The sequence below is a fragment of the Brachionichthys hirsutus genome, chromosome 16 (assembly GCF_040956055.1).
Source record: "Brachionichthys hirsutus isolate HB-005 chromosome 16, CSIRO-AGI_Bhir_v1, whole genome shotgun sequence".
NCBI lineage: Eukaryota > Metazoa > Chordata > Actinopteri > Lophiiformes > Brachionichthyidae > Brachionichthys > Brachionichthys hirsutus.
Genome location: NC_090912.1, coordinates 5,528,685 through 5,556,405, shown reverse-complemented (window position 1 = coordinate 5,556,405; position 27,721 = coordinate 5,528,685). Strand labels below are relative to the sequence as shown.

Sequence of the window (27,721 nt, the reverse complement as noted above, 5' to 3'; positions counted from 1 at the left end):
AACCAGAAGAAGAAGCGCTACGGAGCACGCAGAGCAGCGGCCTAGTACTGAAAATTCAACTTTCAAGTCGTATCGTACGTATATTGTGGCATGCTTGTGTGTGGTTTTTTCCCCACATATTTTATAACCGTATGTCCGTCGCGCCAGGATCTGTATTGTACGAAACGGTCAAAGAACGGAAGTTTCCCCCCTATGTAGCATTAGCCCGGCTAGTCGGGTTAGCTATTTAAGTCAAACGCCAGGGTTTACTTGCTAGCGCCCGTTTGTAAAATCTGTTCCAACAACTTTCTACTCAACGTTGCACGTTAAATATCCGTCTAGAAGTTGACTCTCAAATGGTAACTTGGTGGTTTACACGGCTATTTCGGGTAACAGATGGCAGTATAGGAAGACTTTGCGCCGGGCACGTTGTGACCGCCCAGGCCTGCTCGGGTAACTTTCGGTAGCATGAGGTCAACTGAGCTGAAATCTCAGGCCCGCCGTGAAAGCCACCGATAAATAATCCTGTTACATACTTTATTTTGTTTGTGATCGAACCGGTGCTGTCAAGTGGCCCTCGGTACAAGGCGTAACAGCTTTAGATCGAGTGAAAGCGGCCTTGCTACAGAACGCTAGCTAACTTGTTCCAGGGCAACTTTTCTCACCCTCCGACCATCAATCGTGAGTCGCCGGACCACGTGCTGCACGGCGTGGGCTCGAAATGTACGATCAACGTTGAGATCCTAATGTTTTCTCTAATTTACCAACAGACATCGTAGCGTATGGGGGTGGGGGGGGATTAGCTTGATGCGGTTAAGCCGGTCGGATATATAACTAATGTCCTTTTTCTGTTCTGCAAAGCCATTTCCGACAACCTGAATCTTCGTGTAGGGATTCTTGGATTATCATCCCCGCTAATTTAGCTCTTAGCCAACAAGCCGGGGCCTCAGTCCACCTGGAGCACATGAACCCTTGGGGTTTATTCAATTTGATCAACGTTTGATATACGAGTTGATCAGGAAAAATATTCTCAGAATTGTAGATCTAAAAAAAGTTCACAAATTGCTGCTTTTTTGACGTTTTGAACTCTTGTCAGCCGTTTGTCAAATATATTGTCCTTGAATAGCATATTTGGCACAAGACGATCTTAAATACACTCCTCAAATGTCGAGTCTGATATGGTTCGACAAAGGAGTCGTACTGTTGGTTGATTGCTTCAGGATAAGAGAGCCCCCCCCCCCCCCTATTTAACTCGATGCTCAGACAAAATAGATTTTATGTCCTTGACTGTCTGATCCAGGGACACTTGTTTTGACTGTTTCTTGGTTCTGCTTAGTAGATTTTGGTATTAAGAGTAATCACAAATGTATTAAATCAAATTAATTGACTTGTGCTTTTCAGGATGGAGTGGCAGCCAGATGAGCAGGGACTGCAGCAAGTCCTTCAGCTGCTCAAAGACTCGCAGTCGCCCAACACGGTCACACAGAGAGCTGTCCAACAAGTATCCTATGAGGGGGTGTGCAAAGAGAAGCTGGGATATGATATTTATTTATTTAAAAGGGACAATGCACATTAATGAACATATATAAATGTAAATATGCCGGAATTAGCCAACGGCTACTCTCCACCTGTAGTCTCTGGCAGGCCAGAATGAATTACATTACAGTAACACAATATAAATGAAAAATACAAAATAAAGACTTAACAAAACAGAACACTGGACAACTGACACATCCCAGTGACAGGGTAGAACAGAGAGGACATGAAGAACTCGATTTAAAACTAGTCCCGGCAAATCATTTTTTTTCAAGCCACTTTTCTACATTGATTTTAAAAGTATTAATTGTGGTACAGTCTCTTATTGGACCTGGGATTTCATTCCAGACCTCAGCGCCGTTAACTGATAATACCCGGGTACTGAAGGTTGTGTGCCGACGTGGTACTGCACAGTCACCTCTAGCGGGGGCCCTCGTTATTCTACTGGTGTAAGATCTGTACATGATGAACTCACCCAAAGGCGGCGGAGCAAGTCCATTTAGTGATGTGTAATAAAGTGCAGCGAGTTAAAATCTGTGCTGCATATTTCTTTACTACTACTGCAATGTTCTCAAGTTTCAGTACCGGGGATTTCTCTGTTGTCGAAGGGGCCGAGCAAACGATCGCAGCCTTGGAGTGAGCTTTGATATCTAACGGTTGGAAGTAAAACTAAGAGGGAAAAAAACTAAATTAATAAGTATGAAATTGAACATAATTCATTGCCAGCTTGAATCATTTCACAAATTGAATTGTATTGATCAGCCAGGTATTATAAGAAGAATTATTTTTTGGCCGAATGAAAAATGTCTTTGTTCTGTCCATTTAAACGTGCTAAATGTTCCTAAACTACGATCCTAGAAACTTGAACAGCTCAACCAGTTCCCAGACTTCAACAACTATCTCATCTTCGTCCTTACCCGACTCAAAACTGAAGGTGAGTGACCTGATTATTTTCCTGCCTTTTAAATGGAAACTAGAACATGCTGGTTTATCGGGATAAATTTGAATGGTGCTGAAATCCCACCCAAGAAAGTGTTCTTAGCGGTAATCCAAATCCACGCTGACGTGTTTATTGGTTATTTTTTTCATTTCAGATGAGCCGACCCGTTCGCTGAGCGGTCTGATATTGAAGAACAATGTTAAAGCCCACTATCAGAACTTCCCTTCGGGTGTTTGTGAATTCATTAAACAGGAATGTCTGAATAACATTGGAGACCCCTCGCCACTTATCCGCGCCACCATTGGTGAGTTTGTGTGTTTTGTGGATGCTATGATGTCATGTGACCCCCTTCCCTCTGTAAAGCTCTGGAGATGATGTATAAAAAAAAAATCCCCTGACTGCTGGTGAAGGTATTCGTATTCATACTGTCTGATCCAGAGCTGCTCCGCAGGCCTCTGCTCACGGTTGCTGTCGAGTCATCAGTCGTGATCTGAAGTTTTCCTTTTGGTCTTCCAGGCATCCTGATTACAACCATCTCCTCTAAGGGGGAGTTACAAACATGGCCTGAGCTGCTGCCCCAGCTCTGCAACTTGCTCAACTCTGAGGACTACAACACCTGTGAGGTTTGTGCTGACTGCCCTGTTTCTCTATACTAGTTTATATGCAGTATAATGCAGACATGATTGGTTGGATTTTTACTCTCACTTCTGTGTGAGTTGCCAAAATCCTACATTTTTTTTTAAATGACCAAAACATTTTTAAACATTTCCAACACATACCTTTTCCTCAGTTGTGTTCCTGATGTGGTCTCGCTTTCTCCTCGGCGTGCCTGAATGTTTGCATGTTGACCCGGCGGCCTCTTTGTGTTTACTCCTGTCTCAGGGCTCATTTGGGGCGCTGCAGAAAATCTGCGAGGACTCGTCAGAGCTGTTGGACAGCGACGCTCTGAACAGACCCCTCAGCGTCATGATTCCAAAATTCCTTCAGTTTTTCAAGCATTGCAGCCCCAAGATTAGGTACGTCAGAAAAAGCACCTTGTTGCTTCATTATCATCTGGATGTGATGCATAATAACGCCTGATTAACAGTGAAGGTGTTTGTATTCATACTGTCTGACCCAGACGCTATCAGGATTCTTCTGATACCATAAACTGCATTTAATGGTTTCTCTCAATAAGAAGTTGGGCCGTTAACTTGTTGCTGTGAACCCTGCAGGTCCCATGCCATAGCCTGTGTGAACCAGTTCATCATTGGCCGAGCCCAGGCTCTAATGGACAACATTGATGGCTTCGTAGAGGTGAGCAGCGTGTGAACATGCCTCACGCTTTTTGGTGAATCGATCCATTTCCGTGTGTCTCACAGTCCTGCTCCTGCCACAAATTAAGTTGTTTCTCTTCTCCCCCGTTAGAGCCTCTTCGCCCTGGCAGCAGACGAGGACACTGAGGTTCGAAAGAATGTGTGCCGAGCCCTGGTCATGCTGCTGGAGGTCCGCATCGACCGCCTCATTCCCCACATGCACAGCATCATTCAAGTAAGTGTTGGACTAATGTTACCTCATTTAAATGCATTTCCTTGATTTTACAATTAAAACCATTCTGAAGGTTATTCTCTTTTTTTAACCGTATGTTGGTGGATCTTGGTCCTTGGACAAATGTTCAAGTTGATCTTATGCCGGCTCACATCTCAGGCTGCAGCACGTTTCCCCTTTTCTTGCAGTACATGCTGCAGAGGACCCAGGACCCCGATGAGAACGTGGCTCTGGAGGCCTGTGAGTTTTGGCTGACTTTGGCAGAGCAGCCCATCTGTAAGGAGATGCTTTCGGGACACCTGGTGCAGTGAGTGCCCAGTTTTTATTCACCACGTTCTCCGTTTATTTGGTAGAACCACTGTCAGCGTTTTCATGACTTAATCATCCAGGCCAGAGAGATGAACATTTTTGAAGGCTAGAATCGCTGCACGGTACCTGAGACGATGCAGATTTAGCCATTCTAATTGTTTTAAGTAGCTTTGACAAGTAACAAGTTGTATCCAGATAAAAAAACATGTCTGGATGTACCATTGTGGAAAACCATAAACTGCTGCTGGTAAACGTTATACTACGCTGTTTAATTTACAGTAAAGCATTATAATCTAAAAGGTCGTCGTATGATTGTATTCTGTTGGGGATTCACAAAGCGCTAAAGGTCAGCTTATAAAAACGTAATCCCTTTATGGTAACTTAAAGCTCCTCAAATGACCCACCGGTTCAGCTAATGTTCGTATTTCTGGCTCGATAGAAAGTGTGTGTGAGTGAGTGGAAGGTTTTTGGAATGGCTAGCCCAGGGGTGGGCAAACTTTTTGACTCGCCGGCCACAATAGGTTCTAAAATTTGACAGATGGGCCGGACCAAGAACAGATGGATGGAGTATTTGTGTGAGCTAATATAAATGACACATGAAAGCGAATGCATTAAAGGATTTGGCCTTTTACAGGTAGCATTACAGGGAAAAGGTCAAATGAATGAGGTTTAATTATAATACAATTTTATTTAATGATATAATTTGGACAAGTTTGGCGGGCCGGATTAAAAAGACCAACGGGCCGCATATGGCCCCCGGGCCTGGGTTTGCCCATGCCTGGGCTAGCCTGTTATCATGATAAAAACTTCTGAATGTGGAAATGATATTTGTCTATCCCAACAAATCAACCCCCCTCCTTCCCTCAAACATAGACTGACTCCTATCCTGGTGAATGGGATGAAGTACTCGGAGATAGACATCATACTGTTAAAGGTGAGCCTTGTTGTAGAATCAGAATCTGGATATCTGCGTCTGACGCGTAGCTGAAATGAAACGATTGTCTGTCCAGGGCGATGTGGAGGAGGACGAGGCCGTTCCTGACAGCGATCAGGACATCAAACCCCGTTTCCACAAGTCTCGCACCGTCACCCTGCAGCACGAAGGCGGCGGGGATCAGGAGGACGAGGACATAGAAGATGACGACGACGACGACGATGATGACACGCTTTCTGACTGGAATCTGCGTAAGTGGTGGAGAAAGGGTTAGAGATTAATAAATGAATAATCTTCAGGTGATTTATCAGAGTGAAACAACATCCACTGTCATGCTAACGGTACGGCAAACGTCAAGCTAGCAGGGAGGGAGACTTGATGGCATCTTTCCTTTTTGATGCAGGGAAGTGCTCGGCTGCGGCGCTCGACGTGTTGGCAAACGTGTTCCGTGACGAGCTGCTGCCCCACCTCCTACCCCTCCTGAAAGGCCTCCTCTTCCACCCGGACTGGGTCATCAAGGAGTCTGGCATCCTGGTGTTGGGGGCCATAGCTGAAGGTGTGTTTGCACAGAAAGCACCTTTTTGCTGCTTCCTGTGAGGACGTTTCGTCACACTGGTTGTTTTGGATAAAGTTGTCTGAGCCATTTAGAACTTACTTCAATACATCTTGTTTTTGAAATCTGAAGTCTCCCGTACTTCTTTCTATAATTTGCCTGCCCTCTCCGAACTTTCTTTGCCTCCCTCTTGACGGCCCAGGCTGCATGCAGGGCATGTTGGCCTACCTGCCAGAGCTGATCCCCCACCTCATTCAGTGTCTATGTGACAAAAAGGCCCTGGTGCGTTCGATCGCCTGCTGGACCCTGAGTCGCTACGCGCATTGGGTGGTGTCCCAGCCCCCCGACTCCTACCTCAAACCCCTAATGACGGAGCTCCTCAAACGCATCTTGGACAGCAACAAGAGGGTGCAAGAGGCCGCCTGCAGGTGAGAGTTACTTCACGCTCTTCCTCCTCCTCTTGTGTGTGGATATGATGAAATTCCCAGCTCATTGATTCACAGTGATACACTTTTGTTCCCATTTTATCCTCTGATCCACGTCTTTTCTGCATCGCTCCTACCGTAAAATACCAATTTATATAGCTGAAACACTGACGTGTCCTCGTTTTCCATTCTTATTTTTCTTAGTGCGTTTGCCACCTTGGAGGAGGAGGCATGCACAGAGCTTGTTCCCTACTTGAGCTTTATACTGGATACGCTGGTGTTTGCCTTTGGGAAGTATCAGCACAAGAATCTCCTCATTCTATATGATGCCATTGGAACTCTGGCAGACTCAGTGGGTCACCACCTCAATCAGCCCGTAAGAAACTTTAATCTGCGTACAGAGAAACGTTTTTCCCCCTTGAATTCTTGTGTGAAATCTGTTTCTGGGGAGACTTGGTGTGGAAAATTGACTGGGGGGGGGGGGGGGTACCCTTAATTATAGTTCATATAGTTTGCCGATAAAATGCAGGCTGTGGGAACACAACGTTGCTGTCATCTCATTCTTACCCATCTGTGCTTTTTGTAGGAGTACATACAGAAGTTGATGCCCCCCCTCATTGCCAAGTGGAACGAGTTGAAGGATGAAGATAAGGATCTCTTCCCGCTGCTCGAGGTTAGAATTTTTTTTAACACTGATTTCAGATAGTTCTGTTTTAATGTGCTTGATATCTGGAAATGATGAAACACCCAGCTCATTGAAAAAACATGATACATTTTGTTCCTATTATCTTCTGATCCAGATAGATATAGTGGGTTGCTTACAGAGACGGTGGATTAAAAAGTCTACCCCCCCCCCTCCCCTCCTGTTAAAATGCCAGATGTTGATGTGTAAATAAATGATTTAATCTTTGTGTGTCTTGCAGTGTCTGTCGTCAGTCGCCACTGCCCTGCAGAGCGGGTTCCTGCCTTACTGCGAGCCCGTCTACCAGCGCTGTGTCACGCTAGTCCAGAAGACGCTAGCTCAGGCTATGGTGAGAACGTAAACAAGCCTCAAATAAATGTCGCCTATTGACGGATCCTGCTTCGAAAGTAAGCCGAAATCCATCCTTGTCTGTCGCCTTTGTAGATGTACAACCAGCATGTGGACCAGTACGAGGCTCCTGACAAAGATTTCATGATTGTGGCTTTGGATCTGCTGAGCGGCCTGGCTGAGGGGTTGGGGGGTCACGTGGAACAGCTGGTGGCTCGCTCCAACATCATGACGCTGCTTTTTCAGTGCATGCAGGTAACGAGGGGGGCGGTTTGTGGTTTCTGTCTGCGTTCCTATTCGATGCGTCTTTTACGGCACTGAAGTGTAGTTTGTGTTCCAGGACACGATGCCCGAGGTGAGGCAAAGCTCCTTCGCTCTTCTGGGGGATCTAACCAAGGCCTGCTTCGTCCATGTTAAACCCTGCATCGGTGGGTTGACCTGACGGCAGAGCATCTCTGCCTCTCGTATCGCCATCAACCGTTGCTGTCCGTGTTTGAGGGACAATGTACAAGTTTTGGTTGTGTACGTGAGATTTTACTGCATTGTAACCCTTGTGTGTCCATGCCCCCCCCCCAGCTGAGTTCATGCCAATCCTGGGCCTCAACCTGAACCCGGAGTTCATCTCCGTGTGTAACAATGCAACCTGGGCCATCGGTGAGATCTCCATGCAAATGGGTAAGCGTGTAAATGTGCGTTTGGTCGTGTTTCCTGACAGCGAATGCCTCGTATCTGGAAATGATGAAACACCCAGCTCCTTGACACAAAATGATACATTTTGTTCCTAATATTTTCTGATCCAGATTAGAGCCCATTTTGTCCTGCGATGACACCGTTGATCGCTCGCATACACGTTGACGTGCACGGAACCTCGGGAGCTGGACTGCAGATCTATGCAGATCTTTTTGCTTTTCCTTTTGGTGGTTCTTGGAACTTGATGAAGCATCTTTATAGTCATCTGCTCACAGCATATTTGCGTGTGGCTTTTATTCAAACGTATTTCTAGCAATCGTTGCCTGCTTGTGAAACGGGCTCGTGGTGTGTTTCCCGAAACCGCCCTCATGCTTGCACATGATGTGTGTGTGTGTGTGTGTGCGCACGCATGCCTGCCAAGCTCCAGTCAAACCAGTGACGCCTGGTGTGATCTCATTGCAGGCGCAAGTCTCAAGCACCAAGCAAGCGATAGTTCTGGTGAGCGTGTCTTTCAGACTAGAGACTAAAAATTAAACCAGGTGTTTCTTTGAGGGTGTGGTCTCCTCCTTACCCCCCCACCATCGGGAACATAGTTGGAAAGAATTTTATTTTCAACATAATTTAACAGCAACGTTGAACCACAAGGTAATTCAGCAGTACAATAAAACGACAAGACGGGACATGCAAGTGTGCATTTCCCAGTGGGAGGATTGGAATGTGAGGGAACGGGCGACGGCAGTTTGCACGTGAGCGTAAACTGCCTGTTTGTTTTACATAAGCCCGGGGATGTCTATAGGAGCTCGCTTCACCAAACCGTAACACACATTAACCATATGATGGACTATATACGGACTTCGGTTGGTCATTTCCAGCATAAATACTAACCCATATTCACGGTGTGGTTTTGACCTCGGGGTGACTTTTGTGGCCTTATTTATAATCCGTTCTCCGGTGACGAGCCGTTTCTGACTAAAGGGAAAGCAAGAGGACTTCAAGCATCTGAATTCGATGGACACGTTTTTCAGAACTTTATTTTTTCTTTCTTTGAAGGAAATGTGGTTTCAGTTTCCGTGGAATCACTAAGCAACCAATAAGACGCCAAGCGGACCTTCAAATCAAAGACGACTAAACAGAAAAACATTGATTCAATTATCTTGACTTTGCTGAAACTATTTTATATATCCAAAAAAATTCCTCAACATGAGTAAAGTGTGATTTTTTTTTTTTACTACAGATTCCAGCAGACTTTCAGCTTTAAGGTGAAATTGTGGCTGCTCACTTTTTGCTTTTAGACAAATTGGAAGCCTTGTTAGAAGCCTTTTGGTATAAAACACGGACCAGATTACACAAAGTTCTCGTTCTCCAACTGCCTGTAGGTGCAGAGATGCAGCCTTACGTGGGAATGGTTCTGCCTCACCTGGTGGAGATCATCAATAGACCCAACACACCGAAAACGTTGCTGGAAAACACAGGTACGCAGGCCTCCAGACGCAGAGCGAGCATCTGGATAGTCATGTTGGAACTGAGGTGAATGCCATTTCTCTCTGTGTGCAGCCATTACCATTGGCAGGCTGGGTTATGTCTGTCCACAGGAAGTAGCGCCGCAACTGCAGCAATTCATTAGGCCATGGTGAGTCCCGGGTCAATTGTCTTATGGATATTATAAAATGCACAGCTGGTTTATTTAGAAAGAAAGCAGCATTCTCCTTCAGCCGGGTCTGACTCTTCTCTGCGTCTCCTCCCAGGTGCACGTCGCTGAGGAACATCAGGGACAACGAAGAGAAGGATTCGGCCTTCCGAGGGATCTGCGTGATGATCGGCGTTAACCCTGCGGGAGTGGTGCAGGTGAGCTGCGGGGCTGCGGACGTAATGGAGCCGCTTCCTCAGTGTGTGTGGAAGTAACAAGGTCTCTCTGTCCAGGACTTCATTTTCTTCTGTGACGCTGTCGCCTCCTGGGTCAACCCGAAGGAAGACCTCAGAGACATGTTTTATAAGGTGAGTTCTTCATCAGGAGGAGTCGGATGATGACTATTGTCATTAAAACGCCCCCCCCCCCCGTGGGTAATGCTGGCTCGCCACACTCGGTGATGATCACCTATCAGACATTCGAAACCTGACAAAGCGTGCTGATGATAGTTGACTCTGAGAATGTGGGGAGAGCTTTCTGTTGACGGAAGATGCCTTTTGATGTTTGATGGGTTTCCATGCTTAACCATGTCTGCTATTGACACTGAAGGCATAACTTGGATCGTTCACAAACGTCTGTTCGGAGTCCTGCAAGTTTGCAAACAAAGCCAGCCCGACTGACGGGTGTCGAATCGGTCCTTGTAGCCGAGCAGAAAATAATCAGCAGCTGTTCTAATGCTCGCGTCGAGATGTTTCTCTGCTTCTTACGAGGCTTTCTGGCTTCTTCCCCCAGATCCTGCACGGCTTCAAAGACCAGGTCGGGGAAGATAACTGGCAACAGTTCTCTGAGCAGTTTCCGCCGTTGCTGAAGGAGCGCCTGTCGGCTTGCTACGGCGTTTAACTCGACCATCCTTCGGTCCGCGCGGGACATTGACCTCTTAGGTATTACAGCCCCCGCACCAAGACCCTCTTCTGGAAATGATGAAATACCCAGCTCATTGATGAACAATGATACATTTTGTTCCCAAATTCTGTTTCTGATCCAGAATCCCATTTTCCGTCTACACCGCGATCTGACTCGTTCATATAATCACTGCCTCTCTCTGTGTCTCTCCCAGGGTGGATGTTTGGGAGGGTTACTGGGGGAACTCATTGCACTGCCCAGCTTGTGGGGGAGAAACCAGAGCAGGAGGAACATGGCTGGTCTTGAATACTCCGTTCAGTGGCGGGCCTCCTTCCCCGCCACCACGCCATGTGTGTCTCTGAGGGATGGGGTGGGTAGAGGGTGGTGGATGTGGGAGGGTAAACTGGGGATAAAAGTATACCTCTCGGGATTAAAAGCCTCATTAAATCCAACACACTCAAAAGTGACTCGCCAATAGCCATGCTGGAATCCCAGGTCGAAGAGGACAAAAAAACAAACCAACAACGGGGTCTGGCTTTGACCGCCCCTCCGCTGTTTGATTATTCTATAGACGTGGGTGGGTGGCATCAGATAGGTACATAAAAAAGACATGATCTGAACCAGCATACGGTGCCGTATGTCCCACTAGCACGTGAGTGATCTGCACAGTGACTCGCACGTAGTGTTGAAACAGCCCCGTGCCAGAAACAAAACAAAAAGACACTTTTACTATGTAACTGCAGGAAATGTGCACAGATGTTTTGCACCTTTTTACGCAGAAATTGCAAAAACCCATTTGATGTGCATATACAGAAGTCTTTTTTCCACATGTACACTTAGCTGAATCCAATGTCCCTCCTCTTCCTGTGGTTCCTGAAGTCCTCTCGAATCATAGGTTTTGTATTTCTCTTCAACTGGGGCCAAAAAAGATAAAAAGAAAAAAAAAACACTAGATGCAGTTAGGTCTGATCTAATGATTTACCTCCACAGTACAAAGTTAATGCATGGAATATGATCGCCTCTTGTGTCAGTCAGGCTTGTGTCTCACTTGAATTGCAGCAGTTGTGAGTAACGGGGGGGGGCTGCCATAATTTAAAGCTTTGTGATTGGTTCTTTTGTCTTCTCATTGATTTATTTTTCATCAGTTCTTTGTCTAGTCAGTCCAGCCCACTATAGTTGAGTAAGGTAAAGATTAATATAGGAATCAGTTCATGTTTGAATCACTCGCTGCAACACGAATTCAAATACTGTTGGGCAAATTGAGAATCGATTTTTGCTGCTGCTGCTTTAGTCTCTCGATAGTCTTCGCAGAATGGACACGAGCGATAACAATGAATTGGTTGTCACTGATATAAATGCACTTTTTTTTCATTTGTAAGAAATTCAGAATTTCAAATGTAAGACAATAATGCTGATTTCCAGGTATTTTTTTATTTATTTTTTTGAATAGGTGAATTTTAGGACTGTTAAAGGCTTGCTAAAGTAAGAGTAATGATTACATTAAGCAATGTTAAAATGACTAGGGTAAGACTTGATGATATAGTTTTATAATGTAGCTCCTTCTGAAAGGTTTGGGCAGGGTTAACTGCAGTATTTCTGACCCGTACTTTACTGCACCTCCAAGCTATTTGTTAGATGATGGTCGCTTTTGCATCAAGGCCTCTCGTCATAAACATTGCGTGCTTCTCAATAGTCTTGCTCCTTTTTTTTGTCATTATATTACTGGTCCATTTGGACCTGACCACAGCTTCATTAAAGGCAAATGCAGCTCACTGCTGGACTAACGAGGTACTTTTCCAGCTTATGATCAAATGTTTGCTTGCTGATACTGTGTAAGGTATTCCTTGGAGTACTCTTGAGTCCTAATACTACCCTTGACACCATTTAGATTGTGTAAGAGGCAGGTGGTCTTATTCAGCTTTATCCTTTAGTCATTGTCCAATGTGGACAGTCGTGATGGAAGTGTGTGCGTGTGTGTGCGTGGCAGTTTGCCTGTTGGTGTTTTACTAAGAATGTACTGATTTAAATTGGACATTATGCCAATGCTACAATTAAGAGTGATGTTAATAACAGGGAAACACCAAATTTATTTTCCCTTCTAGATTATGTGGAAAATAACTAGTTTTTCCTCGGGCTATTTAAGACTGCAAGCATTGAGAGAAGACGAATTGACCACTCATTGATTGACAGGCTGGACAGATGTTGATTGGAAGCGTCCATTAGCTTCAGGATACAGACACAAAGATCTGGTGATCTATACACAAACTACACACAAGTAAATTACAATGCAAGTTTATTTTTACTTTTTTTACTTTTATTTTGTTGCACATGTGACAGTGGTTTATTTATTTATTTCTTTTACATTTTTTTGTGCTTGCACAAATTGTTTTGGACTTTAAAAGTTTTTTTTCGCCTTTCCTTTCTATTCTTTTTCTTTAAAGAACATTTTTTTCGTTGTTTTAAAGCGGATCATTTCGTTTATGTGAAATCGATGCTGTGGCTGGACTGAAGGAAGAGTCGGTGCATAACATGAGGGAAGGATGTGGAAAACTAATTCATAACTTTGTACCAATCTATCAAGACTAGCATTTGATGTACTGTAGATCTTATTTTGCTCAACTGTGGTGCAGGTGGGATGTTATCTGATGTATACCTTTTTTGTTTTACTTTTGTCAATAGGGGGAAATAAAAGATTTTTTTTTATTGAGCTTTGTTTTGGCAGAAAACATTCTGTGATTATGTGGTACTTGAGCTACTTGGGTCGTACAGCCTGAGAAACTTTACCGCCCTTGTTTTGCATAAAAAAAAGAAAAAGCAAATAAACAGAGACTCCACTCTGTGGTTGAAATGAATAAAATTCGGATTTTTTCCTCCAACTACATTTAGTCTTGGCTGTTCACTTTAAACTAGATACTGTGGAGCTCAAACTGAACTGTTCCGTGACCCGACAGTCTCTCTAGTACTGAAGAACAACGAAGTCATTGGTTCATGGTCCAATTGGGAGCTGGAGCATCATCAATGAAGGTGAAATTAGACCCATGATGTTCATGCGGGGGTGCCATGACTGGATTAACGAAGTCATTCAGGCGTTAGGAGCTTGTCGCTTTGCCATTCACAAGGCGTAGGGCGGTCCTGTCTTGACCGGACACACATGTCCACATAACGGTGACTAACGCATGGCGCCCTCCTTGACGCCTCCAACATGGTCTGGGGCCATCACAGACGTGTACTTGCATGCTCAGAAGATTGTACAAATGGGCAATTCATGGTTTCTAATCCTCCGTTATTAGCGAGTGCCTCTGTTCTTGCTGCAAATGAGTCATCATGAAGAACTGATGGAACTAATTTCCATTTATCAGCACAAAATGAAATGCTGACTATTTTTGCATTTGAATCTGGGTATGCAGATGTTGGTGCATAAGGCTCCTCCATATGCAACTTGGGTGCACACAAGCACTGTTCCTGTAGTTTCCGTATTCCGTAAGGCACAACATGCGTGTCACTGCATGTTCTTGCTCTCAGGCGAAACAAACTAAAGCTGAACTAGTTGACAGATGTATTTATTTTTTTGCAGATTGGGCCAAACGGAATTCCTGGGATCGTCACATCTGTAAAATGTGGCTTCACCGGCTTCACTGATGAAATCAGACACTGAGCTCAAGCTTATCTTCGTCTCATTTTAGAACCCTTTAAAAACACTTTTAAATCAGGGATCAAAGTGGTGCTGAATCTGTAATCAATCAAAATCTTTATTGCAGACACAATGGTCCAATTAAAAAAAATTTCAAGAGGTAAATAAATCAAAATCTGGCAGCCAAAATAGCGGCAATTGAAAAACAGAAAAATCCACTTGAAGGAATCGGAAAAGGCTTTTTTAACTGGTGATCATTGAAAAACAATGTCCACCATGAAATATGTTTCTTTATTAACTTTACAAACACACACACAAACAAAGATTAGTCTAAGCAAAGCCACACATGGAAACTGTGTGGCTTTCTCAAGCCCGATTGCCTAACCCTGCCCACATGTGACTCTCCTATCAAAGCTATGTGTGGCATGCCTCTATGCCCAGGTAACTTAGCAACAGCAGCGTTGAAATCCAAGCTATTACACAAAAACGTACCTACCACGCACACAAAAATGAGCTGTAAGTGCACAGCTGTGTTGTCCGTCCAGAAGTCAACGCAATGTTGACTTGGCATTTTCCAGAATGAAAGACTGACGGATCTTCTCAATGCCACTCTGTAGTCTCAGGAATGAAACTGTGCCACAATCAGCAAAGCGATGCATTTGGGCAATCTTTGGCGTAATGTAAATGGGCACACTGAACGAGCTGGGCTTCTTCTGGTCTTGCAGCTGGAACTTTTTGAGGAGTGACATCATCCCAGCAGCAACGTGGCAGATAAATGAATGCATAATGGTCCAGTCCTGTTTGTGGTCTTTCTTAGACAGTCATCTTGAACCTGAGTGTGTCAGTTCCTGCACCCCACTGTAGTCCCAGTGTTCGCTCTGGAGGGATGGCGTCTCTGTCTTGACTTTACAGAGAAAGGACAATGGTTCGGGACGGGGTCAGCCACTGTAAGGCAAAAGCTTTCTTGATTCTTGTAATTAATTTAAAGGTCACAACTAAGTTTTTTTTTTGTGTGTCTTATGTCAACAACCTTTTCGTGCACACCCCAAATAAACTTATTTCAGAGATAGATGAGCAGACCTGTCTAAATCAGATTACAGTTTACTGGAAAAAGAAACACGAGACAGCGCGCCAAACCCAACAGCAATTTGCTGACAGGTAGCAGGGGCGAATAAAAGACAGCAGTGGCACTGAAAATGTTGCGTAACAGTCCGATTCAGCATCTGTCTTCTGTGTAACTCGAGTGAACCGGCAACATGCATTGTCATCCAGGATGACAATGCATGTTGAAACAGTGCCTGCCCACAAAACTACCGACACAGAGCTGCACACCGAATTAATAAGATGAATGTTTTTTCCTGACTTCACTTCTTCAGAACCAACATTTAACTTTTCTAAAGAATAAATGATGCTGTACGATGCTGCTCATGGGTTCAGGTCACCTATGGGATATTTTATGTATCATAGTGTGCAGCAAACAGGTTCAATCAACGATGAACTGGGACTGACTGTAGGTCAGCTCAGCACCCGTACCGTTTCACTCTGGACCCATGCAGTTGTAACACATGCAGAATGTCTCTAAAAAAAGGAAAAAGACGTTCGGCTCGTGTGTTCACTTGCAAGTCTCACAACATCTGTAGATAATTGTTAACATACGTGGCAGCTAGTATCAGGCCATTTGAGGGCATGCAGAAACATGCAGCTGACTTAGGCTCTGAGACATACATACATATAAATGTATGTGCAGCTGAAAATCTGCTTTTCAATGTGGCCTATCACAGTTGTGAACTGCTAAAACCAGCTAATCCTGTCCTGCCCTCCTCCTATAAACTTGACACATTTCTCTTGCAGGCTCACTGAACTCCCAAGTTCCTGTTGAAGAACATTTGCTCGTCTGACAACCAGCGACAGACAGGTAACGTTCTGATGTTCTTATTCTGCTTGAAAGGAAAAAAGATTATCTTTAAGAAAGAAAGACAATCTTTCTGAATGTGCAATCTTTCTTGTTGCTGCAACGTGCTGTATATAATACAGTTCGGTTTTGGGGAAGCCTCTAGAATAAATATAGTTTTATTTGATAAGTCGGGGTTTGTGCAGTTTACTACAGGTCGCAAAGAATATCTGGGAGAGTTTCGATCAGCGACTTTTTTCTCTCTTTTTATTGCCTTGGTGCAGAAACCATGCAAAACTAGTAAGATAAAAAAAAGAAGATTACCTAGTGAGATAACAAGGAACTCACTTCTACCGTGCTGCATATGGGCTGTGATACCCTGTTTGTAACATGGAAATCATCATGAAATTGTGGAATGTAAGCTGGACGATTGTTTCTTGTGGTTTAGTGAAAAGCTGGTGTGATCAGCTGGAGAAGTGGTGAAAGATTTTTCTGGGGAACCCCCCCTAATGGTAGGATTTAGGATTAGCAGCATAAATTCAATGTCTTTATTAAATTAGAAAAATGTGTTTTAGACATGTGACAAATGAAAGGAGCCATTAACTCTTTGAGTGCCATTCACGTCTAAAGACGTTTTCTTTTTAAACCCAAATATTCACTGCCAACCCTGACATTGAAATCTGCCTCTCTTCAACGACCAATAACTCCGGAACAAAAAATTGTAGGAACAGAAGAAAGAAGAGACTTTAATCAAGAGACTTTGCATAGTCATAATAAAGAATATTCTGTGGGGGCTTGGAAGATCAGAAAAAATGCACGAAAACTGGCGGCACTCAGCATATAGCTGAGTTGAAAATGGCTGGCACTCAATGAGTTAAGAACAATATACAGGAAATGGTACTTTTCATAAAAATTGCAATGGTGGCGCAGGTGGTTGAGAGGGTCGTCCTATGATCGGGAGGTTGGCGGTTCGATTTGTAAACCAAATTGCCCTTCGAGGGACAAATCAATAAAAAATATTTAGTGTAAGTAAAGACAGAATTAATTCAGATCAACTCTGGCTGAAAGTCAGAACCCAAGGAGTCAAGTTTAGGTGTTGCGTAAAAGTGGAGGAGGTTTCTCGGCGTCTCCGCCGATGAACAGGCATTCGCATCACTGAGAATGACATCAGGGCCGTACGAGCCAAAGATTTGTCATCATGAGATCTCCATGTGACAATTTGTGTGTGAGAAATGGTTGAGGAATTAATGCAACGGCCTGGGCTGGAATGTGGGGTTATTTTAGAGGTCAGTGGGGGGGCAGGTCAGAAGATGGTCATAAGTGATAAACTCACCAAGGGGAGCTGTTGGTTTGGGTATCAAGGCTGAAGGAATCTCACGGTTGTAAGAGAACACTCTTCAAGGCTCCTCTCCATGCTGCGCGTTAACCTTTTCTCTACTTCCTGATTTCTCGACCAGGAGGCTGTCTGTCCGCCTGTATGTTAGCAAGATAACTCAAAATGTTCTGGACGGATCTTGATGAAATTGTCGGGACATTTAACGACTGTTGCCAGGAACAGATGAGTACATTTTGGCGATGATCCAGAAGAGATCCTGGATTCTGGATCACTTTGAAATCTTTGGTAACATTGCAGTCAAGGGCGCTTCAAAATGTGTTTCTCAGTATCTCGGCTGATTATTGACCGATGTTTATGGAATGTGACACAATCATGTAGGGTGGGAATGACTATCTCACCACCGAATGTCATCTGGATCGGATCAAGAAAGAAAAAAATATTAAATATATAAATATTACGTTTTAACATTAGCGCCTCATCAAGTGTCTAACCATGATTCCTCTCTTGTATGTGTTTTATTGCTTTTTTACCCCCTGGCCAGGGGACTACAGGTGAAAACTAGCCTTCTGGCTAATTCTGACTCTTTTTCTTTAACCATGTGTTTTATTTAACTGCATTGTCCTCTTTAAAATAAACTAAATTCAAACATTGCAAACAACATTTACGGATTCAAAAATCTGTTAAGAAAACTCACTTTTCATGGTTGGTGTATAAAGATACCAAGAACAATTTATTACCGTTTGGCGATGATCCACATCACCATGTGGACGGTGTAAATCTAATTATGAGGGGAATGAGCTGCTTGGCGGAGGTCTGCGCTCTCTGAGTGCTTTTCTAGTTCTATATTTGCTCACCTCAAGACACTAGAATGGGTCCGATCTCTTAAACAGCACAAAGTGTTTGTCCCTGAGCCAGGTAAAACAACTTCCGCACAAATAGCAGGGGATCGGTAATGCTGACAGTGTATAATAGACCAGGACAGCCCACCCTTCACTGGTAGTGAAAGCCATCGATGTGATGAAGGGATGGCACAGGAGCAACAGAAGGAGGGGATGACTGGAGCTTGATCTTATGGCAACTTCTATCTGATTCTTTCCAGACAATATGGCGCGCCACATCCACCCAAAAGCGTACATCTACAGGGAGTCCAAGCCTTTACCAGAGAATTCAATAACGGTCAAGGGCTATGACTTCAACCAGGGTGTAGACCATCGAGCCTTGCTGCAGTCCTACATCTCCACAGGCTTCCAGGCTACCAACTTTGGCTTTGCCATCGAGCAGATCAACAGCATGGTGAGATTTTTTGGTTTGCCCCCCACCGATGATCATATTCCTAAAAACACATGTTTCTTTTTTTTTTTTTTACAAATCGATCATCACGTCTGCAGATTAAGTTGCGTGAGACGCCATGGAAGGTGGGCAACACAACTGTTGAGGAAGATCCGTCAACCTGCCCCTGCCTGATGAGCTGCACCATCTTCCTCGGTTACACCTCAAACCTCATCAGCAGCGGCGTCAGGGAGAGTATCCGCTTCCTCGCCGAACACAAAATGGTACAGTCCCTCCATCACAAAATAAGAAATGCTCCACGCCCCTGCTCTGTCAACAAACGTGTTCTTCTGTAGTAGAGTAGTAGGTTGCACCCCCTCCCCCCCCCCCTAATTAAATATACATGTGTTTCCCTGTGTAGGTGGACTGCCTGGTGACCACTGCCGGAGGTATCGAGGAGGACCTCATCAAGTGTCTGGCCCCGGTGTATATAGGGGAGTTCAGTCTCTGTGGCAAAGATCTGTATAAAAAAGGCATTGACAGGTCAGAGAACGAGCCAGCTTAACAAAATATAGCAGATCATGACCTAAAATATGACGTGTTTATTAAGTCTTCTGTCCGTCAGTCCCACTTTTTCAGGATGCATAACGTTTTTTAATTTTGAGAATGCATATAAAACTATTTGCACGGATAATATTTTACTGGAATACTGCATTTCAATCACTGTTTAAGTAAAAAAGAAAATCACGTGGTGTCAAGATAACATTACACTAGGGAACGTTCACCTTTCTTGTGTTTCACTTTGGCTGCAGGATTGGGAACCTCCTGATGCCAGATAATAACTATAAGCTTTTAGATCAATGGATTACGCCGATCTTCAAGGCCATGCTTGTGGAACAGAACACCCAGGTGTGTAGCCTCTATTTATTTGCCTGATTTCTTAAGTGTTCTACATTATGGGGAGCTTATAATAAGAGACCTAGTAATTTTGGGTTTAGGGCATTGTCATTACATTTTAAACAAATGTATAAGAATATAGAATGTGAGTGTCTCGGAATTTCTTAATGTATAATTCATCTGCATTTTGTCTTGTGACCCCCGACATTTGCAATGTTTGGACTCATGTCTTATTTATATATATATACTATATATAAGGGTGGAATTTCTAATGCTATGACATTATTTTGCAGCAGTGATCTGCTCTCCCTCTTTTTCTCAGCTCATACAGCTAATTCATTTGTCTGACGTTTATATCTCAGGGTGTTTGCTGGACTCCATCCAAGATGATCCATAGACTGGGCAAAGAGATCAACAACCCTCAATCTGTGTGCTACTGGGCCTACAAGGTGAGCGAAGGTCTGTGCGTTTAGATTAAACCAACATTTTATGTAACTGGTAGAATTATAATCTGATGAAATGAAAGGATTCTATCACGTCAGTGTAAAAACTGTCATTCTGAGTTTTTTCCAACTCACTGCCCAGAAAGTGTCTTTTTGCAGTTTGTCTGAAAATAATGCAATCATTTTGCTGTGTCCAAGGACTGATCTGGTGTCTGTTTCAGAATAACATCCCCATATTCAGCCCCGCCCTGACAGATGGCGCCATAGGAGATTTGCTGTACCTTTTCTCAACCAATAACACCGGGTTAATAATTGACATAAATGAAGGTAAAATAGTCTTTAGTGGTGTTTTTACCCGCTTTGACATTACAACTTGAGTTGGTCTGATAACACATGTGTAATATGCAATAAAGTAACGGTGTGATTTCAGACCTAATACGTATAAACAACATGGCAGTGGCTGCAAACAACACAGGGATCATCATTCTTGGTGGTGGCGTAGCCAAACACCATATATGCAATGCCAATGCTTGGGTAAGCATTTGCCATTTTTCACATTTACAATATTTTCTGCATTTGGGGAACTGGGCTATTTTAAAATGTGAATTTTGGCCTCTTGGTTTTATTCGATCCTGTTCATTGAGATCTCCTTATTGGGCGTCCGCTTAATGAATTGCATTTCAATAATTTGACAATGGAATGTGTTGGTTGTGAACAAGCTTACCTCTCTATCCTGCCCGAAACCAAATAAATCTTAAACTCCTATAAAACAAATCTTTCACACATGCAAATTACTGATTATTTGCTGAACTGATTTGTCTGCTTCCAGAGGAAGGGAGCCAACTTTGCGGTGTTTGTGAACACAGCTCAAGAGTCTGATGGCTCTGACTCAGGTGCCAGACCCGATGAGGCCGTGACCTGGGGCAAGATTAAAACAGATGCCAAACCTGTGAAGGTAAATGTAGCAAAAAATAAATGTCCAGGAATGTTTCCTCTGCAAAAATCAGGCGATTACAAGCAAACTGTTTACCCAAGGAAGTGGTTTGTTTATAAATAGGCACAAGTAAAAGATCAAGTTTAATTTAAATAAAAGATAATAATGCTTTAATTTAATAATAATAGTAAACTTTATGTGCACAGCACATAACCTGCCACATAGATTTTTTACACGCAGGCAAGGGCATAGTGCTTTTCTATTTTCACTGTTACTTATATGTATATATATATATGGCCAAACCTGCTTAATTCATGACTTGGGCTTACATAAGGTAAAAGAACCCCCCCCCTTCTGTTCTGCCTGTCTAGGTGTATGCAGATGCTACTTTGGTGTTCCCGCTGTTAGTGGCAGAGACCTTTGGCCGTCATTATCACAACGACGATACTGACAAGAAACAGTGTTGAATCCAGACGTCTTCGGGGCTTACAATATAGGGTCAACAGTTTCTATTCATTGTCTTTGATTTTTATATTAGTTTCATGGGATTGTAGGAGTGTTTCGTAGATCTTTGTCAATCGGTAATTTCAATGTCATTTTAGAAAAATACTGAAAATTTTAGAAAGATACTGAAAATAAAGCATCAACTGAAAAAAATAGGGACTTGAACTGTGGAAATTTAAGGCCACATTGAGAAAATATCTAGCATTTGGAAATTTCACAAATGAAGCAAAAATATGACTTATGACAAATATGACAAATTATGGAAATAAAGTCATAATACTACAAGCATAATTAATTAATGTCCTATTCAAATAGCATGCTGATGCAACCAGTGACAGCCCTGCAGTCGACCCATGCGATTCATCTCCTCCTCCAAGGCAAATTCCATCATGTCTGTCACAATTGTTAATGAATAAAGTTCCACTAAAAATAAAACTTTGAATGCTTTCTTTTTTTAATTGAGAATGTTCCTGTTCTGTTGTATTTTAGTGATTTTTTGCAATGTATTTTTCATTAAAAAACTACTGTATTTGATTTCATGAATAAAAAAACCACATCAAATACATATATTATGAATAAGTCAGGATTGGTGACACTAAATTGCCAGTAGGTGTGAGTGTGTGTGGCTGATTGTCTGTCTCTGTGTTGCCCTGTGATGAGCTGGCGGCTTGTCCTGGGTGTACCACGCCTCTCATACTGTGAGGCAGGGAGGGAATTTATCACCAAAACAACTACAGTAACTATCCCCAGACATTACCAATATGAACCTGGAAAAACATATGATGGCTCTAGAACCTGAAGCAGTTCCCTGAATATGGAGAGAAATGTGTTTATTTTTATGCAATCAAACAAAAAATGGATTTGCAACCACAAAAAAGATTTGCAAACGCTGTGTAAATTTTTGTGTGTGCAAAAACACACCAAATAGAGTTAATGATAAATTATGTACAATAAAGATAAAAAAATAACAGTAAACTATATTTCGAGGTACGTCGGAAGGATTGTTTTGTAACCCCACAACACAACGTTTGTACTTCCTGTGACGTAGTTGTGACGACATTCTTCTGAGCAGGAAGTTGTGTTTGGAGCTCCGGGAGATGATTTGATCTGTAAACAGATAAAAGCTGTTAATGGCCCGCTAAATTATGTATTTTATTTAGTTACTCTAGTTGTTTTGGTGAGAACTTTGACTTTGACGTAACGCAGACTGCTAATTAACGTCAGCTAACATTTATTTCGCCTTTGCTTTGTGCTTATTTATTTATGTTTCCAAACGAAACCTTTCTATATTTATAAAGTACGTGCTGTTCAACAGAGAGCTCATTTTATTAACCCTTTTCTCACTGTTGGACTTATGTATTGAAACAGAGGAAGCTAAATGTCGACTCACGGGGACGTGAGTTTACTTGTCGGCTTTCGTGTTGAATGAGAAAAGGTGATGTCTGAGGAGGTCAGGGTTCACCTCCGCGACCAGGATGGACCATCTCCCGCTGTCACCGTGAAATGCAATGATGCTTCCAACTCGGACGCGCAAGGGTGAGAATGTCGACCAGCCTCAGGCGCTGTAGTTTGTCTCTGATGTAGGAGATGAATAAAGCAGTGACGTTGTTCTTCCAGCCCTCTGCCTGCTGATCAGTCGGCCTCAGGGGATGAGGGTCCCTCACCTGCTGAAGCCAGCGGCTTGCTGTCGTTACCGTGGGAGATGGTCTCCCACATCGCCTCGCACCTTCCTGCTCGGTGTGTCATCGCTGTTCTGCCTAAGGTTAGCTTTAAAGATCTTTTTGATTCTTTGTGATCTATTTTCAAGTTTCATTTGGCTGTGTTGCTGTTCCTCAAAACAGTATTGCCATTTAGATATTTACTTTGTCATTTTGTTTGACAGTAAATGCTCAAATAAAGCACAGATGTTCGGAACTAACATTCTTAATTTGAAGTTGTGAAGTTTCCTTGTAAGCTAATAAACAAAAACTAATGTTTACGAGCAGAGTGGTCCACAAACCGTTTTCACAAGGCAGGGTGGTCTCCTGAAGTTCTGAAACTCCACATGCAACCTAGAAAATGTCATTATTCTTGCACATATTGGACTAATTATTGAATCGTTCTTACTTCTCGCCCCAGGTCTGCCACGCATTGGCTAATGTGGGTAAGGACAGCACCACCTGGCAGCTCCGAGCACGAAGACTAGCAGGATCCCAAGCAGGCTTTCCAGTGGGGTCGAGACGGGACTTCGACTGGCCCACAGCTTGCCTGGAGATGGAACAACTGATAACCTGCTGGACAGGCCAGGGGCATCTTGTGGCCAGGCAGTTTCAAGAGGATGTGGATGTGGGGCAGCAGCAAGGGCTAGGGCGAGACGGAGGACAAGATGGAAGAGAGGATCCAATAGAAGGGCTGGGCGTGGTTGCATATGGTGGCGATGAAGGGATGGAGGTGGCCATGGAAGGTGAGGGAGATGAAATGCAGCCCGTAGCAGTTGTGGACCGACTGGCGAGGTTGGATGTCAGAGGGGAGGATAATCCAGCAGCCGTAATGGGAGAAGAACGCGATCACAGGATGGTGTATGACCTTGATGAGGGACACGATGCTGCGCGTCACGACAGAGAGCACTTGGCAGGTCTCAGAAACGTGGGTAATGGTGGACAAGTAAAAATAGAGCAAAGGCAACCGCTGAGATGTCCCAGCCCACCTCCGGCACTGGAACACTTCTCTATATCTTCAGGCCACTTTGCCTCGGTCAACTCGGTCCTGTTTTTGGGTGGCGAGGGAGCGGTTTGTGCCACGGCTTCCAGGGACTGGCACGTAAAACTCTGGGATCTACAGGCCGGCGCTGGCGCCACGCTGCTGCACACATTAGGAGAGCCAGGCGACTTCACCCACCAGGGCTGGGTCTGGTGTCTGGCGTCCCAGGGACCCCTGCTGGCCACGGGATGCTTCGACAGCAAAGTGAGGGTGTGGGACCTGCAGCAAGGAGGTGCAGGGAAGAGCATGATCAGGGCCGGCGCCGCTGTGCTCTGCTTGTCCTATCAGCCCGATCTATTACTGGCTGGTACATTTGACAAGAGGGTCAGCATGTATGACACAAGAGGTAAGGGCCTCAGCAGAGAACTTGCATTTCCAATTAGTCTCCAATTTCCTTTGAGATCTATAAATAATTTTTGATTGATTTGACTTAATCCTAAAGTGCAAACGAAGGTTGTTCGTTTTCTAAATGCACAAAGCGGTTTCAGAGGCAAATTTTGTCAATTTTACCCCCAGTCGCTGAACCCCTGGTGAAAAGCATCCATCTCCATAGCAATGCTGTGATGTGCCTAGCTGCGGATGACAGGTACATCATCTCTGGAGGTAAAGACCGCACTGTGGCCGTCTACGACCGCAGAGCTGGCAAAGCCTTGGAGAGGCTTCGGGTGGGTCCAGACACAGACATTTAGTTTCTTGATTTTGCTGCTGCGTGTGCTCACGTGCTCAAATGCAAAGACTAACTTCATCCAAACTCCTGCGTTTCTAGATGAGCTCTTACTTGCTGTCCATGAGCTACAGCGGCAATGAAGTATGGGCGGGAGACAGCAGTGGTATGATCCGCTCCTTTTCCATGCAGGCCGGGACCTTTAAACCCCTGTCCCAGTTCGATGTGGGGCACACGGCTATAGTCACGGGCATCCACAGGTCTCCAGGAAGCCTCTACACCTCTTCATCCGATCGCACTGTTAAGGTGGGATGAGGAACGTTCCTCGCGGCTCTGCCTCATTAAGCTAGCTCCTGCTACAAACATTTTGATATTGTAATTTCCATCCTTCTTGTAGGTACACATCCCTTGTTCTCCTCCAAGGACTTTATGTACGTTGCACCACCGAGATCCAGTCAATAGGGTTAGTGGCTCTTACTACACATATATAATTAACAGATCACAATCTTAATGTTTTAATGATCATTGTATAACTTTATTTGTATATTAATGCTGAGCAACAACAAAGCATTATGCTACCATTATTTTTTTAAGGGTTTAAGTCTGAGATAAAAGCAGAATTTCAGTGAAAATTGTGCCGCCTTGTAGCAAACAGTGTCATTCCCTCAAATGTGGAAAACAGTGAGAGTTAGGTGAAGCATGAAGTCACAAAAATGGCAGTGTCACCTGTGTGTGTGTGTGTGTGTGTTTGTTTAATATATATATATATTTGTAATTAATCTTTAAAATCTCCTTCAGTGTTTTTCCACCATGTCGCCGTTCTCTTACTCGTCATTTCTGTCTTCAACTCTCAGATAAGTGCAGAGGCTGGAGTCCTTGCTGTTGCCTCGGGGGAAGTCGTGGAATTCTGGAGGCCCCGAAAATGAGAGTGCGAGACCTGAACATTGTGTGGCACGATGTAAAAGCAGATGGGCAAAGACCTGAAGACCTGAAGAGCTGACAAAGGAGTAAACAACAAGCAGTGTGTCCCGCGGAGGGATTTCTCTACAAACACATCTATGAACACGTGATTTACGCATATCAATCCTGCTCGTCTCATGCATTTCACTGTCCTTTGCCAGTTGTTAAACACTTTCAAAGACGCCATTAAAACATGTTCAGTTCTCCTCTTTTAACTGCTGTTCAGTGTAAAAACAAGTTGGCAGTATTAACATGACCACATCCATTATGGAACCTGACAGACCAAAATGTTGCTTGACATGAATTGTAAAGCACTTTAATTATCCGAGCCCTCTTTGACACACTGATTGTATTTAAGTTATTTGTTGAAGAGCGCTCAGCAGTTGTGATGCGAGTGTGTTTTCATGCAAGGGGTGTCGGGCTGTTCATCATTAAATATCTGATGTTGACTTGGGGCGCGTCCTTATTGATCTCAGCGTTGTGTGTGTTTGAGTGCGGCGCCGACCACTGGAAGCACTTTTACTGGCTTTCCTGCACAAATAATAGAAAATACAAATATCTTCGTCTCCCGAGAACACAAAACGTGTTTTCATCACTGTCTTCAGTAACAGTGCAGGCATAAAAGTGCAACCCTTACACCGTAATAACATTTGTATACGGCTAGAACTTGACTCTAAATGGGAAATAATTATAAAACGTAATAAAGTGAAGTATTTGGTGAACTTCAAATACAAAAATAAAAGTAACATTTAATTGTTTGGATAAATCTATAGATGATTGCGCCGTACTTGACAGATGTTTTCATTAAAACACTTTGAGAGACCATTAAATAACTATTAAAATGCACTTCCTGTATTTTTGGCTGGACTTGGTCACTGTTGTGTGAGGAGCGATGATGGTGCAGCTTTGTTACTCTTGGAATTCATTATAGTTGTAATGTTGAGGTCAAACCTTTTTCAGCCCACATAAATTTGACTTAGTCTTGTATCAATGAGAAATGCAATTGAACTGTGCACATCAAAAAACAGCAAAGATTTGGTTCCATTTCTAGAAGTTTATTTTGTACACATTTAAATGCACATTTCTCATATGACAGGACTGCTAAAGCAGCACACAGGTCTTCCTATCCTTGAAAGGATTAGATGATGCGGCGATGCCGGCGAGCAGAGGATCACTGTGCCTGTGGTCCTCGCAATACTGGACCAAAGCAGCTGCTGTCAGTGAGATCTGCAGGAATACAGGTGGGCAGGGTGCCATGTAACAGGGTTTCATAAATCAGAAATGCAGTATTAAATAATGTAACGACTATAGTAATAGAGACGGAAGCACATTCTGCACTATAGAAATGTTCTTGATCTTAAATGCATGTTCAGATTCTTACATACCTCGACCCTCTCCATGTTCGCCTCCACCCGGTATTGATCCACTAGTTTTTGGGCCTGGAAGATGCTGTTGTTGCTGCACATCCTTACCGACAATTGCTTTCAGTGTGAAGATCCAGCACCGATTCTATGATGTGGCGTCTCCTCCACACCAAAAGGGTCCATATTTATGTGAGGCGCTGCAGGAGTCTGGTTAGAAAAGCTCCTCCTTCACTAGTAGTCACTGTTAAGGGCAGTTGAAATGCTTTTGATATAAAAGGTCATACAATACAGTGTTGAAAATGTCAAAGACATCACACGTCACTTCACAGCCACCACAGATAAAAAGATTATTGGTGCGCGCGCACACACACACACACACACACAAAAGGAAGACTTTGTTTAGTCACGACACAATATTGACTGTGAAAATAGATATCGGAGATACGAGACATGATTTTAGTAACTAAGAATGTGGGTCTAAAAATAAAGACCTTGAACTTGTTCAGTCATCCATGCACACGGCAATAACACAACTCCATGGAAGCCAGAGGACATGAAACATCAGCTCAGAAGAATTTGTTTTTGTTTTGCCATGTTTGTCCCTTCGCCCGTTCCGTAGTTAGCGGCCTGCCCCGC

General features: G+C 43.7%; 4 protein-coding genes across 4 annotated transcripts; 3 read left to right on the top strand and 1 right to left on the bottom strand.

Moving 5' to 3' along the window:
- The first annotated feature begins 10 nt into the window (after positions 1 to 10).
- On the top strand, positions 11 to 10,743 carry LOC137905264 (transportin-2). The gene is made up of 26 exons (XM_068749479.1): positions 11 to 74; positions 1,381 to 1,480; positions 2,374 to 2,449; positions 2,610 to 2,759; positions 2,972 to 3,078; positions 3,338 to 3,471; positions 3,670 to 3,751; positions 3,863 to 3,985; positions 4,171 to 4,289; positions 5,165 to 5,225; positions 5,302 to 5,476; positions 5,629 to 5,781; positions 5,981 to 6,206; positions 6,408 to 6,579; positions 6,790 to 6,876; positions 7,127 to 7,234; positions 7,330 to 7,488; positions 7,574 to 7,661; positions 7,810 to 7,908; positions 8,386 to 8,421; positions 9,300 to 9,395; positions 9,478 to 9,553; positions 9,669 to 9,768; positions 9,844 to 9,918; positions 10,343 to 10,491; positions 10,668 to 10,743. Exons 2-25 carry the CDS (start codon positions 1,382 to 1,384, stop codon positions 10,448 to 10,450), a joined length of 2,709 nt encoding a protein of 902 aa, XP_068605580.1. The 5' UTR covers positions 11 to 74; position 1,381; the 3' UTR covers positions 10,451 to 10,491; positions 10,668 to 10,743.
- Positions 10,744 to 15,964: 5,221 nt separating this feature from the next.
- LOC137905377 (deoxyhypusine synthase-like) lies at positions 15,965 to 21,804 on the top strand. Its single transcript, XM_068749610.1, has 10 exons — positions 15,965 to 15,999; positions 18,411 to 18,604; positions 18,700 to 18,864; positions 19,002 to 19,123; positions 19,393 to 19,489; positions 19,840 to 19,926; positions 20,142 to 20,247; positions 20,351 to 20,454; positions 20,750 to 20,875; positions 21,226 to 21,804. Exons 2-10 carry the CDS (start codon positions 18,416 to 18,418, stop codon positions 21,319 to 21,321), a joined length of 1,092 nt encoding a protein of 363 aa, XP_068605711.1. The 5' UTR covers positions 15,965 to 15,999; positions 18,411 to 18,415; the 3' UTR covers positions 21,322 to 21,804.
- A 992-nt stretch (positions 21,805 to 22,796) lies between these two features.
- Positions 22,797 to 26,142, top strand: fbxw9 (F-box and WD repeat domain containing 9). The gene is made up of 7 exons (XM_068749801.1): positions 22,797 to 22,894; positions 22,976 to 23,120; positions 23,477 to 24,443; positions 24,614 to 24,762; positions 24,864 to 25,067; positions 25,159 to 25,224; positions 25,616 to 26,142. The coding sequence occupies exons 1-7, from the start codon at positions 22,797 to 22,799 to the stop codon at positions 25,685 to 25,687; spliced, it is 1,701 nt and encodes a 566-aa protein (XP_068605902.1). The 3' UTR covers positions 25,688 to 26,142.
- Positions 26,143 to 26,777: 635 nt separating this feature from the next.
- Positions 26,778 to 27,690, bottom strand: LOC137905904 (guanine nucleotide-binding protein G(I)/G(S)/G(O) subunit gamma-7-like). Its single transcript, XM_068750188.1, has 3 exons — positions 27,577 to 27,690; positions 27,107 to 27,326; positions 26,778 to 26,948 (listed from the first exon to the last, which is right to left on the bottom strand). The coding sequence occupies exons 2-3, from the start codon at positions 27,185 to 27,187 to the stop codon at positions 26,823 to 26,825; spliced, it is 207 nt and encodes a 68-aa protein (XP_068606289.1). The 5' UTR covers positions 27,188 to 27,326; positions 27,577 to 27,690; the 3' UTR covers positions 26,778 to 26,822.
- Between the last annotated feature and the right edge of the window lie 31 nt (positions 27,691 to 27,721).

What these genes read in the sequence shown, in the direction of transcription:
- fbxw9 (XM_068749801.1), top strand. Translation starts at nt 22,797, where the DNA reads ATGTCTGAGGAGGTCAGGGTTCACCTCCGCGACCAGGATGGACCATCT. An exon ending in TCCAACTCGGACGCGCAAGG is followed by an intron (nt 22,895 to 22,975) that starts GTGAGAATGTCG and finishes TTGTTCTTCCAG; the next exon opens with CCCTCTGCCTGCTGATCAGT. An exon ending in TCATCGCTGTTCTGCCTAAG is followed by an intron (nt 23,121 to 23,476) that starts GTTAGCTTTAAA and finishes TTCTCGCCCCAG; the next exon opens with GTCTGCCACGCATTGGCTAA.
- LOC137905264 (XM_068749479.1), top strand. Translation starts at nt 1,382, where the DNA reads ATGGAGTGGCAGCCAGATGAGCAGGGACTGCAGCAAGTCCTTCAGCTG. An exon ending in AGGACTACAACACCTGTGAG is followed by an intron (nt 3,079 to 3,337) that starts GTTTGTGCTGAC and finishes CTCCTGTCTCAG; the next exon opens with GGCTCATTTGGGGCGCTGCA. An exon ending in GCTTTCTGACTGGAATCTGC is followed by an intron (nt 5,477 to 5,628) that starts GTAAGTGGTGGA and finishes TTTTTGATGCAG; the next exon opens with GGAAGTGCTCGGCTGCGGCG.
- LOC137905904 (XM_068750188.1), bottom strand. Translation starts at nt 27,187, where the DNA reads ATGTGCAGCAACAACAGCATCTTCCAGGCCCAAAAACTAGTGGATCAA. An exon ending in CGAACATGGAGAGGGTCGAG is followed by an intron (nt 26,949 to 27,106) that starts GTATGTAAGAAT and finishes GTATTCCTGCAG; the next exon opens with ATCTCACTGACAGCAGCTGC.
- LOC137905377 (XM_068749610.1), top strand. Translation starts at nt 18,416, where the DNA reads ATGGCGCGCCACATCCACCCAAAAGCGTACATCTACAGGGAGTCCAAG. An exon ending in TGTGCTACTGGGCCTACAAG is followed by an intron (nt 19,927 to 20,141) that starts GTGAGCGAAGGT and finishes TGTCTGTTTCAG; the next exon opens with AATAACATCCCCATATTCAG. An exon ending in AATAATTGACATAAATGAAG is followed by an intron (nt 20,248 to 20,350) that starts GTAAAATAGTCT and finishes GTGTGATTTCAG; the next exon opens with ACCTAATACGTATAAACAAC.